Source organism: Myotis daubentonii, chromosome 17 (assembly GCF_963259705.1).
Source record: "Myotis daubentonii chromosome 17, mMyoDau2.1, whole genome shotgun sequence".
Taxonomy (NCBI): domain Eukaryota; kingdom Metazoa; phylum Chordata; class Mammalia; order Chiroptera; family Vespertilionidae; genus Myotis; species Myotis daubentonii.
In genome coordinates, this window is record NC_081856.1 from 44,556,049 (window position 1) to 44,571,993 (window position 15,945).

At 41.4% G+C, this 15,945-nt stretch overlaps 1 protein-coding gene across 3 annotated transcripts in view; it reads right to left on the reverse strand.

The window, feature by feature from the left end:
* CPQ (carboxypeptidase Q) overlaps positions 1-15,945 on the reverse strand; it is a 346,153-nt gene that overhangs the window by 87,300 nt on the left and 242,908 nt on the right. For all 3 annotated transcript variants that reach the window (XM_059672154.1, XM_059672155.1, XM_059672156.1), the window contains one exon: positions 360-451. In XM_059672154.1, coding sequence (XP_059528137.1) covers positions 360-451 — 92 coding nt within the window. The remainder of the gene's footprint in view (positions 1-359; positions 452-15,945) is intronic.

A 15,945-nucleotide genomic window follows, 5' to 3' on the forward strand; every position in this document is an offset into this window, starting at 1 on the left:
ATACAACACAAATCTACTCCACAGTAGAAAGCAATGAACCACTGTTAATACAACAAGATGAATCCCCAAAATCATAGTCTTCAGTCTGGCTTATTTATGGCACATACTATATGGTACATACTGGATGGCTTCAGTTATATGAAGTTCAAGAACAGGCGAAACCAATCTGTGGTGATAAAAGTCAGCCTAATAGTTACTTGTGGTGGGTCGGCAGGTTGATCTGAGAGGGAAACTTCTAGGTAACAGGAGCACTCTGTGGTTACATGGGGTATACATTTAACAATTCTCCTGGACAACAGAGGGAACTGTTACCTGCGCTGTATTCCATGTGAAAAGCCCAGCAGCCGGGCTGCTCTTACCTTGTGGGACTGATAATAGTGGAAAGCACCGACTCCACCCTGTTCCTCCGCAGTCCAGAGCACCAAACGGAGAGTCCTCTTTGGACGCAGCCCTGAGGAAAACAACAAAATACACGATCCCTCAGTTGACTTGAACATTTTTTTTTTTTTTTAATGGCAAGGCCTCTCATCTGCATCCTGGAGGCAGAAAGGAGCCGGAGGCATGCGGATCCCTCTTGCTGGTGTGGCGGCCTGACTCAGAGTGTGACTGGCACAGGGAAGGCGCACCCGCAGGGCTGGTCTCCAGGCAGGTGAAGGTGGAAAGGGGTGTGCAGTGGCTGCCTGCAGGCCAGGAAGCCAGAGCCTCTAATCTTATCTTTAACTGGACATCCTGCCCCACAAGACCCAGTGTTCAGTGGTGGTAGATCACATACAGATGCAGTGAGGAGGACTTTAGGCAGTTCATGGGGCTTCCAGCGATTAACTGAAACCAACCCATTTAATCTATTTCAAGATAAGGTGTGTAGGGAATTGCTTAGTCTATACCCACATGTCAGCTAGCTGCCCATGCTATTCTCGGCACTGTAATCACTGCCAAGCAGAGGCACCATTTATGTTTACCCACATTTTCCTCTCCAGCAGGGAACTATGAGGTCATTCACACAAGGTCAATGAAGATGAACTGAATGAGGAAAACATTCTGCTCACCTTCCTGCTACGTAAACAGCCTGGTAGCAATTTCATTGACTTGGGAAATACACATTTGTATCCTGGAGCTGTTAGAGTTACTGACATGTAGAAGCATTTTTGAGGGACAATGTGTGCTCAGGAAAAGCTAACTACAAGGAAGCTCTCTTTCTCAGACTTGAAAACAATACACTAAAATCCCACCTGGTGACCAAGAATTAAAAGCTGGCCTGATTCAGCCCTCACAATGTTTCAGAGAAGTAGCACGGGCAGAAAAACAGGAAGCTGGGCTTGAAATCTTATTAAGAGGATCCACCCTCCTGCCTCACCACGGGGGAGCCCTAGGGAAAGACTCTGAGTGGCTCTGAGCTGGACGTACTGCAAATCCCAAGTACATCCACGCAAGTGCTGCCCGGGGCGCCTGGCCTTCAAGGCCGCAGCTACTCGACTGCAGCCGGGTGATAAGTGCTCCCAGGAACAGAGCGCTGCCCTGCCTCCTCCAGCACCAACAATGCTCTCCTGTTATAAGCCTAGGGCGAAGGAGCGGAAAAGAAGCTACGTTTGCCACCAAATTGAATATCGTGGTAAAGCCACTTTACACCTGAGAATTTTAACATAATTAGAAAAGCACAGGTTTAGGACGCAGGCTGACCGGAGTTCCAATGAAAGCCTGGGCAAGCCGTTTCCACACCCAATTGCTCAGCAAATCCCACTGGTGTTTTCTTCTAAGTCTGCCTAGAACCTAACTCCCCACTCTGCCAGGACTCTGGTCCGAGCACCACCCTCTTTCGCCTGGATTGTTGCAGTCGCTCCTAACTGGCCCCCTGCCACGGTCCTCGCCTCTCTGCAGGTGATGCTCCACACCTCAGCCAGGAGGGCCTCTTTAAACTTAAACCAGGTCACCTCCTTTCTCTGCTCAAAAAACCCCAGTAGCCAGACTGTAAGCTTCTAGGAGGCAGGGGTTTATGTTTTCTGATTCGCTGTGATGCCCCCAGTGCCGAGAGTGCTGGCACACATTAGGTGCCCCAATGATAGTTGGTGAATGAAGAAATGAATCCAAAACTTGGCGTCCAACTTAGAATAAATTTCAAAGCCCTCCACCACGTTTCCAGCCACATCTCCTAAAACTCCTCCGCTAGTTCACTCCCCGGCAAGCTTATGGTTACAAAAGGCAGGCAGTTCTGTGAGCTCTGCTATCGTTAGGCACCTGTTGTGTCACCACTGGAAACTGATCTAGCCGAACTTCTGTTTCCTAGTCTGAAAAGAGGAGAGAATATTCTAGGCCTATGCCATCACGATTTCACAGGGTGGCTGTGAGGATTAAATGAGATGAGCGTGTATGTAAGACTATCCTGTGCCTGGCATGTAATAGATATTTGATAAATGAATTATAAATCTACATAATGGATATCCAAGCACAGAGCACACTCTTACCCACAAGGAGAAGGGGAATCTAAATACTCAGAGAGGACGTCCACCAAAGGCATTCAAATGCCTGCTGGAAAAGAATCCTAAGTTGCCCACTGCCTGCTCCGTCAAACCACCTGCTCACCACTTTCACGGCGCAACCTTAAACGGCTGGAGGAAGAAATCTAATCAGTGTATCTAAAGATCATAATTGGTTTGTCTAAAAGAAGTGTGTTTAATGTCAATTTAAATCAAATGACACTTGGCTTGCAACATAGAAAAATATTGGGCAGAATAAAGTACAGTAAATGAAAATTCTGAACATTTTCCAGATCCTTAAAAAGGGGGAAAATGTACCTCCTCTTTACATATCTCTGTGCCTATCAGCAAAACAGTTACCAAGTCATTAAAATGGTGAAATTCTCTAAATCAGCCGTCGCCAACTGGTGGTCTGTGGACCACTGGTGATCCGTGAGGTCCAAAAGGTTGGCGACCACTGCTCTAAATAAAGAGGCAGCTAGCACAGGTTTAAAAAAATTATTTTTTAAAAGAAAATGCCATGAATATCCCTAAATATTTGGTGTTCCACTTGAAAAGCATATCATACAGAATTAGTCCCCTTCACATTTCAAATCAGCCAGATGAACAATGATGTCCCACTAAAATGATAAAGAAGTTGCCCATTTGAAGCAAGGAATGCTAAGGCGAGGTTGTGCCAAACAACAGTGAGGCTGTGGGTGCATGGCTGGCCCTGGAAAAACACACAGCGCCACCTTCAAGCCCTTGAGAAGCTTGGGACCCATCAGCAGGAACACCAGCACCTACTCCACATTCAAGGTGAAAGAGGTTAGGAAACCAGTGGTTAAGCAAAAGCCTGAGTAGCCCCCCAAATCTCTCTCCACGTCAACATTCTCCATGTCCCTAAACCTAAAAGGAATACCTGGGACTTCATTCAATGCCTAGACCAGTGATGGCGAACCTATGACACGCGTGTTATTGTTATAACAATAACACAATGTGATATGAAGTCAATTGTGCGAACTGTATTTGGTAGTAGAACTGCGGTAAACGACCCAGCTCAGGAGTCATCATGTCAGAGGTGACACGCGAACTTATTTTTTTGGTTGATTTTTCTTTGTTAAATGGCATTTAAATATATAAAATAAATATCAAAAATATGTCTTTGTTTTACTATGGTTGCAAATATCAGAAAATTTCTATATGTGACACGGCACCGAATTAAGTTAGGGTTTTTCAAAATGCTGACAAGCCAAGCTCAAAAGGTTCGCCATCACTGGCCTAGATCCTGCCGCTAATATGGGGCTTGGGCCCCCAGGCAACCTTAGTCCACACGTGGGCAGTGAGGGTCACCGAAAGGGATTGGCCTTAGAATCTGAACAAGCATTGATTGACTCCCTGCTGTGCCACCCCTGGCTCTGTGACTTTAAATTAGTTACCTAATCTCTCTGAGCCTCAGTTTCCTCATCTATACAAGGAAAACGGTAACTGCCTTATGGGATGGTTCAGAAAACAAAATAAGGCAAGTACATACCAAAAACAGTCTCTGGCACATGGTAGGTGTTCAAGAATTGTTAGCTTCTCTCTACATCACTCCACACGCTTTCAGTCGGTGCCAATAATGACCAGGACAATCTTAGTCCCACAAGAAGTACTATATTTATTCCTTAGGCACCATAGAATACCTTTGTTTAAACAGAATGTGTTCCCAGTCAAGAAAAAATATATAAATTTTATCTAACTTGTAGAAAAACACATAACATCTTTCAGTATGGAATGCTCCTTCATCCCAACATAGAGCATATCCCAATCCAAAATAAACAGAAACAGCTTCCTCACTTTAAAATGAGGGCTGATTAGAATTCTTAGTTTCTGGATAAAGTAAAAAAAGCTTAATAAATCTGAAAACTGGACAAAGAAGCTATAGATATAAAGCTATCTATACTGACCGTTTTTAAATAACATATTGTGTATCTCAAATCCAAACTAGATTTAAAAGCTGAGAATTTTAAGTATATAAAATAACAATAATAAAGCAAAAATAACAATAACACAATGTGATATGAAGTCAATTGTGCGAACTGTATTTGGTAGTAGAACTGCGGTAAACGACCCAGCTCAGGAGTCATCATGGCTCAAACTCTGGCCCTGGCTCCGTGGCGTACAGCACCGGCCCAAGGCAAGCGCATGAAACAAAGTTTTAGAATTGGAGGTGAGAGGGAAGATCCTGGTCTTAGCTGGCTAGACACAGGTCTCACTGAGGTTTTGTCAGGAGACAGGCGATCAGTTCCCCCATCATGCATACAAACTTCCCAGAGATCTTTTGACCTTCTGGAATTTCTATTAAGAACTCTGAATGGAACAACAAACATTTTACAACATCATGATTTTCCTCTAAAAAACACAGACCACTAATAATGTGTCAGAGTTTTACCTTGTTTAGAAATATTGACATAAACGCATTTCACTTTCATTTTATTGAGGAGAGTAATAATGCAATTGGGAAAATAGTGCCTATGAGAAAAGGTGAGAACAACCCAGTTGGACTTTATTTTTCATTACTATCAAACTTAAAGATGACAAGGCTGAGAGGTGACTTCCCTTAAACTCTTCGATTGAAAAGGCAATGTGACTGTCTTACACTTGCACCAAGAGTGGGGCAAAATAAAATCAACTCAGATTCATCCCGCCTTGAAGATAGCTTTCCCAAATCGTGAATTCTAAAGAACACTATTGGTTAATGTGCATCAACCCAAATACTCATAAACTGCTCAGTTTCAATCCCTTCAGAACTATGTACGTGTACTGTTCTCCTTTCTGTGACTTAACTTTGTAGAGAAAACATAACTTTCTCCTACCGTAAATGACTCACTTTCCATTTAAATGAACTCGTTCATGAATACACTCCATGTCCAGCTCTCTTTTATCAGTAGCTCAGAAGGGAATGCCTACACTTAGAGATTTCTATTCCCACAATAAACTTCACTAACGTAAGTGTAGTATCTGAGTGATAGAATAAATAATGACATATTAGCATATAAATTGAATGAGAAGAGGCAAGAGCATAGTGGTTAAGTATATGGGTTTGGGGGTCGAGACCTATTTCCACCTTAGGCAAGTTACATAATTTGCTATTTACTATATAAGCACATGACCATTGTTCGTTTGTTTTTAAATAGGGGCACGATTAGATAAAGATTTTATTTTACTGAAGTAAATTGCAACTAAGGCAGGAACAGAAAATCACTTAGTTATGTAGACATAAAGCAATTAGGTGCTTTTGGGAGGCACTGGGCAGGGCAACAAACTTTTTAAAAACTCCATCTCCCAAGCGGCTATCTCTTGAGCATCTGGAGGAACAACCTGGACTCTGGGCAGGAGGCCAAACAGCTTGTAAAAGGAGCCCAGGGCCTTCTGGGAGGAAAGGCCCAGTGTCCTGCTCCCTGCTTCCTGGGACTGGGGGCTGGGACTGAGGGAACTGTTAGGTCAGGATGACAATCACTAAGGCCCTGCACAGGGAAGGTCCTGGAAACCACTGGTGAGGGAGGAGTCTGGGCTGGTGACCTGGGCTCAACACAGTGGCCTCAGGTTCCTGGGGAAGGGCTCATTTCAGCCAAGCGTGTGGCCATCGCTATAAGCCCCTCCAGGTCCAGCAGTTCTGGCGCAGAGGCCATGATTTAGGGAAGAAAAGCTGAGGACAGGAAGTAAGCGATGTAACCTTGCTGCCCTAAATGGGCACCACTGTGACGTGGGGGTGCAAACAATGCCATGCAGCAGCCAGAGAGGACGGCAGTCACCTGCATTTCCTGCTGCAGGTGTCGGGAGGGGGACTGGCTATTCGCCTGAGGAAAGCCCCAGGGTTCATGGACCCAGAGGCAGTGGGAGGGTCTCAAGAGGAGATAATGTACTATTTGCCAATAAGGCCTGGAAGGCTGGGATGATGAACTGTAAAGTAATTAAAGAGATATGATCATGTTTATAGCCTATTTTGTGGAACAGGTCATAACAGTTATCATTTGCATAATTCAAAGGGAGCAGAATATAGAATCCTACCTCATTATAATGATTAGGATCCTATTAGCCAGGAAAATCACAATGAATCATGGCTGAAGTGGAGGCACTGTAACTACCAGTATGTGAGGGCCATTTCTGGCCCTAGCCCAGTTTCCACTCTCATATCCTGCTGCTGCCTCTCATCCCACAATCCAGCCACATCCGGTTTCCTACCGGCCCCTGAACATGCCAGGCAATCTCAGATGCTTGGTTCTTTGTACATGCTCCTTTCCCATCTAGAATGACCCTTCCTGTTTCCATCTGGGAAACTCCTATTCATTCAACAAAGCCCATCTCTAACATTACGTTCCCTGGGAAGGTTCCCCCACCTCTAGAGTGAAGTTGGTTACCCATTTCTCAGTGTTCCTCTGCAACTTCAAACATACCTCTTATTTTCACTTTCAAACACACTTAAATGTTGATCTCCCCCCTGGACTATTAATTTTCTGAGACTTACTCATTTCTCTTTTTAATAATCCTGGCTGACTGACTATATTTATGTAAGTATACATAAAATCCGTGGCCTTTTCATTTTATCTAAAGCACAGTTGTGCCTCCAGAGTTTATAAAGTTTCCAGGATATGCTCTTTATGTAAAACTAAAGCCCAAATTACACAGTTGAAAACACCCCAATAGCCTAGATACTCAGATTTGCTTTAACGTCTACATGTGCTTCGGTTGCTATTACATTTACCTACTTTTGTAGCACAGATAGGTCTAGTCAAAATTTAGTACATCAAGAGCTCTTGATGATTGTCATTAAATAAATATATATATTATGCTCATAGAAATCCTTCCATCAGCTAATTATACTAAATTATAGATATCTGCATTTTAAACTCTGGCAGTTCTCTTTAAGTTTTTACTTCGATATTTTTTCTGATTATAAGAACAATATATATTCTTCTTTCAAATTTAAATGAAAAACTAAGCCCTGGCCAGTGTTGTGCAGAGGTTAGAGTGTCAGCCCACACACCTAAGGGTCTCGGGTTTGATCCCCATTCAGGGCATATACCTGTGTTGCAGGTTTGACACCAGCCCTGATTGGGATGCATGCAGAGGCAACCAATCAATGTGCCTGTCTCACATCAATGTCTCTCCCTCCCTCCCTTCCTTCCTCCCTTCTACTCTCTCTAGAAATCAATGGAAAAAAATATTCTCTGGTGAGGAGTAACAACAACAAAATAATAATACATAAAATAAATTGAAAATGAGAAAAGTAATAAAAAATTAAAAAACAAAAATAACCTATTGGTATATTGTTATATTGCCTTATAATTTTTGAATGAATGCATTCATATACATACATGCTAACAGTGACATTTTATATATATAGCTTTATAGCACTTTTTCCACTTAAAATCGTGGCATATATGGCCTTTACCTATTATAATCAATAATTTTTAAGAAAATGATTAATTTTGTTTAGCTACTATCAAACTTTTAAGATTTTTATCCTTGGACAAGTTCTTAAAAGTAGAAATACTGAATCTAAACAGTATAAACATTTTTGAGGCTCTTAAAACATATCACTTATTCCCTAAAGAAAGGTCAATTTATATTTCCACCAACTATGTATGAAAATATTAGCTTCTACTTATATGTCAAACTTTTCATCTTAGAGCCGTTGTTTTGATGTGTGCAATATGCTAAATCTATTTTTCTATACTACATTCTACTCATATTCAGCTGAAATAATTATACATAGGCACACTCAATCTTTCACCTTTTTTTAGTTGAATGAGACAAAAGTTAAGTTTACATCTAGTGTCTGATTAAAGTTACAATATGTGCATTTGTTTCTCTTATTTAAATTGCCTGATAGTAGGGCCCTTTCATCAATATATTTCGAAGATAAAGTTAGTATCACGTATGGGTCGGAAGCCTGATCTAGTTGGCATTTTAAAACATGCTATTTCTTCGTCCCTATGATTATTTAGCTGTGTTTTATCTGCAAGGTGAAACTGAGAAGCCTGGTTAATGAGTGATTTAAACTCTGAATCACACTTCTGTTAAGAGTTCTACATTACAAAAACATCAAATGGGGAGAGTTTAACAGTACAATTTTTAAGAAAATGATGGCAAATCAAATACAGGTACCAAGACTTCTCTTACAAATTTACACTCAACAATATGATTCTTCAAATTTTATTTCTTGTGAAGATCACGCTGTGTGAGGAAGAACGAATGTGTCTGTACTTGAATCGGGGATTACCAGAAAGTAATACATCTCCAGCAAGCAACTGAGATGAGAACATTTCTGAGATCTCTTTTCAATACCAAACAGCAGCGATACTAGTAGAGCCTAAGTTGCGTTGTAATGCAGGAGCAGCATTATGCTGCTTCTATTACCTCTTTAAAGGGATCCTTTTTAGGGCAATGGTAGAAAGGATGTTATCTGCATTTTTAAAGATTTTCCTTGTGTATATAAAATTAGTTATGAAGTTATCTAAACTTGTTTTTAACCAATAATTACTCATAATTTTTATTCTGGGTTCCACTTAAGTTTAGGTTTTAGACCATGACCCCTTTGGCAATGTCAATACATTTTTGCGATCAGTTTTGAATGAAAAAACTCATCTTCCTGGGCATTGCTTCATTCTCAGCTCCAAAGTAATTGATGTGTGCTCTTGCGAAGGAACAGTCTCACCCTGAAAAGGATACGGTCATCACAGTGTCTCCAGCACTCTCTCCTCCTGTCTGTTCCCTTTAAATTGCTGCAATTGACACTAAACTGCTTCCTCCAACCCTGTCTGTATAACTGTTGCCAGATTCATTTTCTTAAAATACTGCTTTGAATATGTCACTGGCTGCATGAAAGTCTTCAATCATTCCTTATCGTCTACAGTCTGTCTCCAAACTTTTATAACATGAATCCCTATCAGGCTATGCATCATCACATATGTATATCTATAATAATAAAAGCAGACTATGCTAATTAGAACGGATGTCCTTGAAGCTGGGGCTGCGAGGGAAGCCCGGGGCCGGGGTGCCAGAGGGAAGCTGGTGCCGGCAGCTGGGGGAAGGTCTAATCTTGCACGAATTTCGTGCATTGGGCCTCTAGTTTATATATAAATGCCATGCATACAATATTGTCAATACATATGCTAAATATTAGTAAAATATATTTCTTTTTTTTAGATAAAGAATAAACACTTTCCTGTACCCACTGATATACAGCATAGTCATCCTCTGTAGTATGCCATTCCAAGTCCTACGCAGACTCGCCCTAATCTGTCCCTCCAACCAGGCCCCTTCCCAAAGCCTCATCTCTAGGTAAATTGGTCTCTTCATTTCCTTGCCCTCTCTGTGCTTCTCCTCACACCATTTACCCCATACCATTTGTCCTTCCTTTTTCTCTTGACTTACTCATATCCCAACTAGCTTTTAAGACCCAGTTCCAATCCCTCCTTCCTTACTCTCTCCTTCCCCTGAACGTCAAAGATGTTATTTTCTGCTCCACCCATTTGGCCATTAATCATGAATAATGTACTTTCTGCTTTTAGTTTCCATACCCAGTTCCTGCTAAATCAGAGAGTCCTGTACAAATCTGTTGATGAATGGATTAGCACACCTAATAGAAACGTTTTAAGCTGCAACAAGACAGATATAGATTGGGTTTATAAAAAGAACTTTGGGCAGAGGATATTTTTACATTATATCAGGTACATCTGCCTAAGGGAGAGTAAAACCTGAAAATCAGGCTGGGCTTGGACAGGTGGGACACATGGAGAGAGACTGAAATCTTTGAATTCCTGTTAGATCTGGAAAATCATAATTGATGATCCTGCAAATACTGAGCCCTACCCATCAGGACATGGTACTAGAATTTTCTCAGGAGAAGTGTTTGGCCTTCCAGAAGTGCTGTTTATGTCAAACATTTTCATTCCTCAATTATGGAAAGTGTGAGACACATATTCTACAGATAATTTCAATGCTTCAAAATTGATGAACCTTATATGGCCAACGTAATGGAATATCTGACCTTATGAAGCTTTTGCTTTTCCAGGTCATATGCCCATCTTATTTATAAAAGTTGTTAGGGTAAGGGAGTAGTTTTAAGTAGTCAGTTAAAGTATTTATGGGAGCTTGTAAAAATTCACCTCAGACCTCAGGGATTGTTGTCTCAGCAAGACTCCCCAAGTTCATCTGCTGGCAGAGCTATGTGCTTAATGCGGGCAGGAATGGGATGTCTCCATTCTCAGAATTTTCCCCAGGACCCCTGTCCTCAAATCTTAAAATCAACCTACCAGATTCCCCACCCCCCCGCCCCCGTGTAGATAATAACATTTCAAGAGCATTATTTCCTGTCCTGTTCTAGCTTATTTATATTTAATTACCACATCAATTCTTATTAAAAACATCATCCTCATCTATCTTTGGATGTACAAGCATACATTTATTACTTATCTTCTGTAAAAGAACAATCTAAAATTCTGTAATAGAAGTGAACATATAAATCAATAAATACTCATTTTGACTGTGTAGAAATCTGAGTGATAAAAATGGCACAATCAAAGGTACTCAAAAGATCAGACTCAATCATTCAATAATTATTTCTGGTCCAGGAACTGTCTTTGGGGCTGAAGAAGACAGTCACACTCTTCCTAGAAGATAAAGAGAAAAAGAAACTCCCACAATATTCTTAGCATCATGTCCATCACCATTATCATTATTGTAAGCACTTTGAATTCATCCAAAGAAAACTGATTTTTAAAAGAATCAAGTTATTATTGCTCTGGATGGAAAATGAAGTTACACCACAGAAAGAGAGACTGAATTGGGTTCAGGAATAGAACTGCGATTGGACAGGAAGGCAGTAAAGAAAAGAACTGGAGGAGAGCAATGCCATGGTGGTAAAAGCACTTACAGCATCACCAATGCCAATTCAGAGATGGCCAACACTCAGCACAAGCTAGGAGAGAGGGCACCAAGATTTACTGGGCACTCAGTACTATACCAGACACTCTACTAAGATGTTCCCAGACAGCATCTCATATAGTTTTAGAAACAGTACCTCATTTAATTCTGCAAAGCAAATGATATGGCCTTCCCCATTTACAAATAGGAAACTGAGAGGTGCAGAAATTAAGTCACTGGTCCAATACCATACAACTAGTAAATGGCAGAGCTGGGATTCTAACCTGAGATACTGTCTGATGCCTACTTCATTCTCTTCATCTTCCCAAGAGATAAAGTGCATGGAAAGATCTGACCAATCCTATGCAAACTCTATTTTTTTAAATTAACTTTATTGGGATAACATTGGTTAATAAAATTATATAGGTTTTACTAGTAAGTGTACAATTCTATGATACATCATTTGTATGCTGCATTGTACAAATCTTCTGTCATCATATGTTTGACCACCTTTATCCTTTACTAACCCCTTCTCTCTAGTAACCATCATACTGTTCTCTGTGTCTATGTATTTCTTTGTTTGTTTGTCTTGTTTATTCATTTGTTAATTTTTAGTTTTATATCCCACATATGAGTGAAATCATATGGGTCTTGACTTTTTCTGTCTAACTTATTTCACTTGGCATGAGATTCTCAAGATGAGAACATGTTGTCGCAATGACAGTATTTCCTCTTTTCTTAGGGCTGAGTATGCCATTGTATATGTACCACATCTTCGTTACCCAATCATATTGAGATACACTTTGGTTGTTTCCATGTCTTGGCCACCATGAATAATGCTGCAAAGAACATAGGGTGCATGTAACTTTGGAATAATTTCTTTTTTTTGGTGAAACTCTCACGTATAATATAATCTAACAGTTTCTGTATTTGGTCCCTATAGTTAGAGGTCCACATTAGTACCTTCAAATTCCACCTAAAACTGTCCAATTTTCAAAGAAACAAAGTGACATGAATATGGCCTATAGACAGTTGGTTGATTTGGACAGTAAAGGCGAGAGCTGGGACCAATGCAAAGAAGGACATTCCGTAGGCTGATGGAGACAGGCAATAAGACTCAAAAACATTCAGAAGCCGAATAACACTGCAATATCCAGATCAATAGCAATGGGAATGACAAAAGTCTTGAACGACTGGGTCTGAACATAATCACTAACTTGAAAAAAGTGGGAGAGAGAGAAGGAGAATAATACCTTTCAGTGGGTTGAAGACTTGTATTTTGGGAAACTGAGCTCCAGAAATTTTTGAACTGAATCTAAAAAATTATAAGCCTAGCATCCAGTAGACAAATCAACAGGATGCATCCTCTGCCCACAGAGATCACAGGGCTTCCCCCAAATCAGGGAAAATATTACTGTCAAGAGTATCGTGAAAAATGAGCTCCAAATGTAAATACATTCATTTTTGTGTTGACAATAAATCCTGTTGGAAAACAGAAATTCATAAAAACATTGTAGGGTATTAAGTTCTTCTATGGAAAAATGATTTTCTAAACATCAGGTTTTCACTGTTCTCTGTAGAGAGGGAGATTATACCAGAGGGAGAGTTGTAATTGAGTTTAGGGATAGATCTGGAGGGAGAGCAGAATGATGATCAAAGAACAGATTGGTGGAGAGCAATTACATAATAGAGAAAGTATTTACAGTCCCACTGCTACTGTGTTAGAGACAACTGGCCAACTGGGAGGAGGTGGGGCCGGGGAGAGAAGGGAACAGGATTTACTGGGTACTTACCACTATGCCAGACACTGTGCTAAGGTCTTTCCAGACATTATCTCACTTAATTTTCACAATCATCCTATAATAGTGGGAGTACTGAATACCTGGGGGGTATTATCCCTAAGGTACAGATAAGAAAACAAAGTCTAAAAACGCTAGAGGCTGCATATGAATACAAGTTTTGTTTTGTTTTTAACCCAATGCCAGTGCTTTTTCAACTAGACCACCCCGACTCAGGCCTCCTTACCTTGAGACTATCCTCTGACACATAAAAAACAAAGTTAATTTCTAACTTATGTTTCCCGGATCGGCCATGTACAGAGTCATCAGAGTTAAGTCATGAGGCATCATCAGAGCAGCGGATAAGGCCTGTTTTCAAGTCTTCTTATTCATTTCCTCTAGGACCCCACCTAACCCCTCCTCGAACTTCCAGTGCTATCTTCCCCAGGAAAACGAGGATTGACATAAACACAAAGTGTGGGGAGAGAAAAAGCAGTACAAAGGCAGACACAAAACATGACAGTAAATCAAACACTACCAGCTTGCAACTTGCAGATCACAGAAATTATTCAAAATCACATAGTAGATTTGAGGACCACCATCCTCATGCTCCCACTACATGCCATGCACAGCACGCTGATAACAGTCTCGCCTTCTGTTATCATTTAGAGGGCTGACTCCCTCACCTGGCTTAATGAATGATTAATGAGGGGAAGGAAGGGAGGGAGGGAGGAAGGGAGGGTGGGAGGTAGGAAGACAAAGGGAGGGAAGGGAAAAAGGAAGGAAGAAAATTAATCAAGAATTAAGAAAATCCTGAGAACAAAATGACTCAGATATAGATGATATAGGCATTTTTTAAGTCCCATTTCAAATGGTAAAAGCCAGATGGTAAATTGTCTTTTAAAGAATATACAGAATGAATTACACTTTTTTTCTAGTAGATAAATAATTCCTTAAACAGAAATGGTGACCATAAATCGCACAAGAAAAGATGTGGACACCTTACTCTGTCTCTTTCTGTGCCTCCGCCCAACACTGCCATGGTCGGGACAGTTGTTCACAAACTACACTCACTCCTCAGGCCCAGCTTCCACCATAAGGGAAAATCAGATGTGACACGGAGGGAGGGCGGTGGAAGGTGTCCAGGACAAAGTCAAAAGAATGCCGGTGCCTGTCGAACATGGGATCCCAGAATCCAGAGATGAGGGTGTCGGCCTGGCCCAGCTCTCTGAGGCATCAGCATGTGCAGTGTGGTTGCTAGAGACTAGCTCGGGGCTGATGCAGACAGAGAGCAAGTCCCAGGGGCTGATCTGCTGGGGCTCCAGTGCTTGGCTGCACAGTGGCTGTCAATGCAGAGTGACTGACTGGGGAGGTTTCACCCTGGACAATAAGGATGCATTATGCACAGGACCAGATGGTCTCCAAAGCCAGGGCATACGGAAGAGACTATGCAGCTGAGACCTGAGAGCCAGCCAGGCCAACATGTGAAGACACAGCTATGTGAGAAATACAACCAGGCAGACTCCCATGGCATCATGCTGACCACTGATAGAACAGGAGAACACTCAAGTAGAGAATAGAGATGTTTGCTAAGGAGGTAAAGTAAGAAGAGAGCTAGTGTTTATTGAGCACCTATTGTGTGTTAAGGCAATACACTAAGCACTTTATGTGAAATTAGTTCTTTTAATTTTTCTCAACTGATCCTCACTATAGCACAAGGATATATGTATTATTATTTTTCCTATTTTACAGGTCCGAAAACAGGCTTAGAGGGATGAAGCAACTCACTCATGGTCACATCTATAATAGCAGTAGAATCAGGACTTGAACCCAGGTCCCTTTGATCCCTAAGCCCATGGTTTAAGCCTATACTCCTGCACAGTGGGTCCCCTCGGTGAGCCCAGTGGGCTGGGGCTGACTCACTTGGGATTAGTCCTGTGGGAGGTCGCGCAGGTATCTGATGAAGATGAGAACAGATGAAATCAAGCGATACACATTCATAAGACACCAATGACAAAACTACAATCTCTGCCAGTCACAAAAAAAGAAAAAGATTCATGGACATAAACCACAGTATGGTGATTGCCAGGGGAAAGGGGTTTGGGGAAAATAGAAGATAAAGGGAGGATAAATGGTGATGGGAGGAGACTTGACTTTGGGTGGTAAACACACAATACAATATGCAGATGATATATTGTAGAATTGTATGCCTGAAACCTGTACAATTTTATTAACCAATGTCACCCCAACAAATTAAATGTAAAAATAAAATGAACACACACACACACACACACACACACACACACACACGCACAACTGAAAACAGAGAAACCCAGCCTGAGGGTAGAGCTATTTTCTTGATACTGGGTTTCCTCTGGCCACAAGTTGAAGGGACATTTGTACACGTTTGTAGAAACAGACAGCCTAAAATGTCCCAGCATAAACTGGCACATGATTACACAGTCTACTGGGCCATGGACCCCAGCTTCCCCACTCTCCTAGGCTTGGCTCACCACCGCGTCACTTAATTCTATTTCATTGTACGGGATACAGAATATCACACTGTTCTGAACAAATAATGTTTCTTAAATTCTTCGAATGACAGCTGGTATTAAAGAGGTTTTAAAAAAATTAGAGATGTCATGTCTTTTCCTCAAGGCTTGGACATCACAGGGACCTAAAGAGAGAGGATAGTTCGCTCCCCCAACACCCCGGCCAGGCATATGTTCAAAGTGTTCTGCAGAGCTAACAATGTTGATTTACTCACTTCTGAGCCTTGAACCTGGAGGACTGGGAGTCAGCTG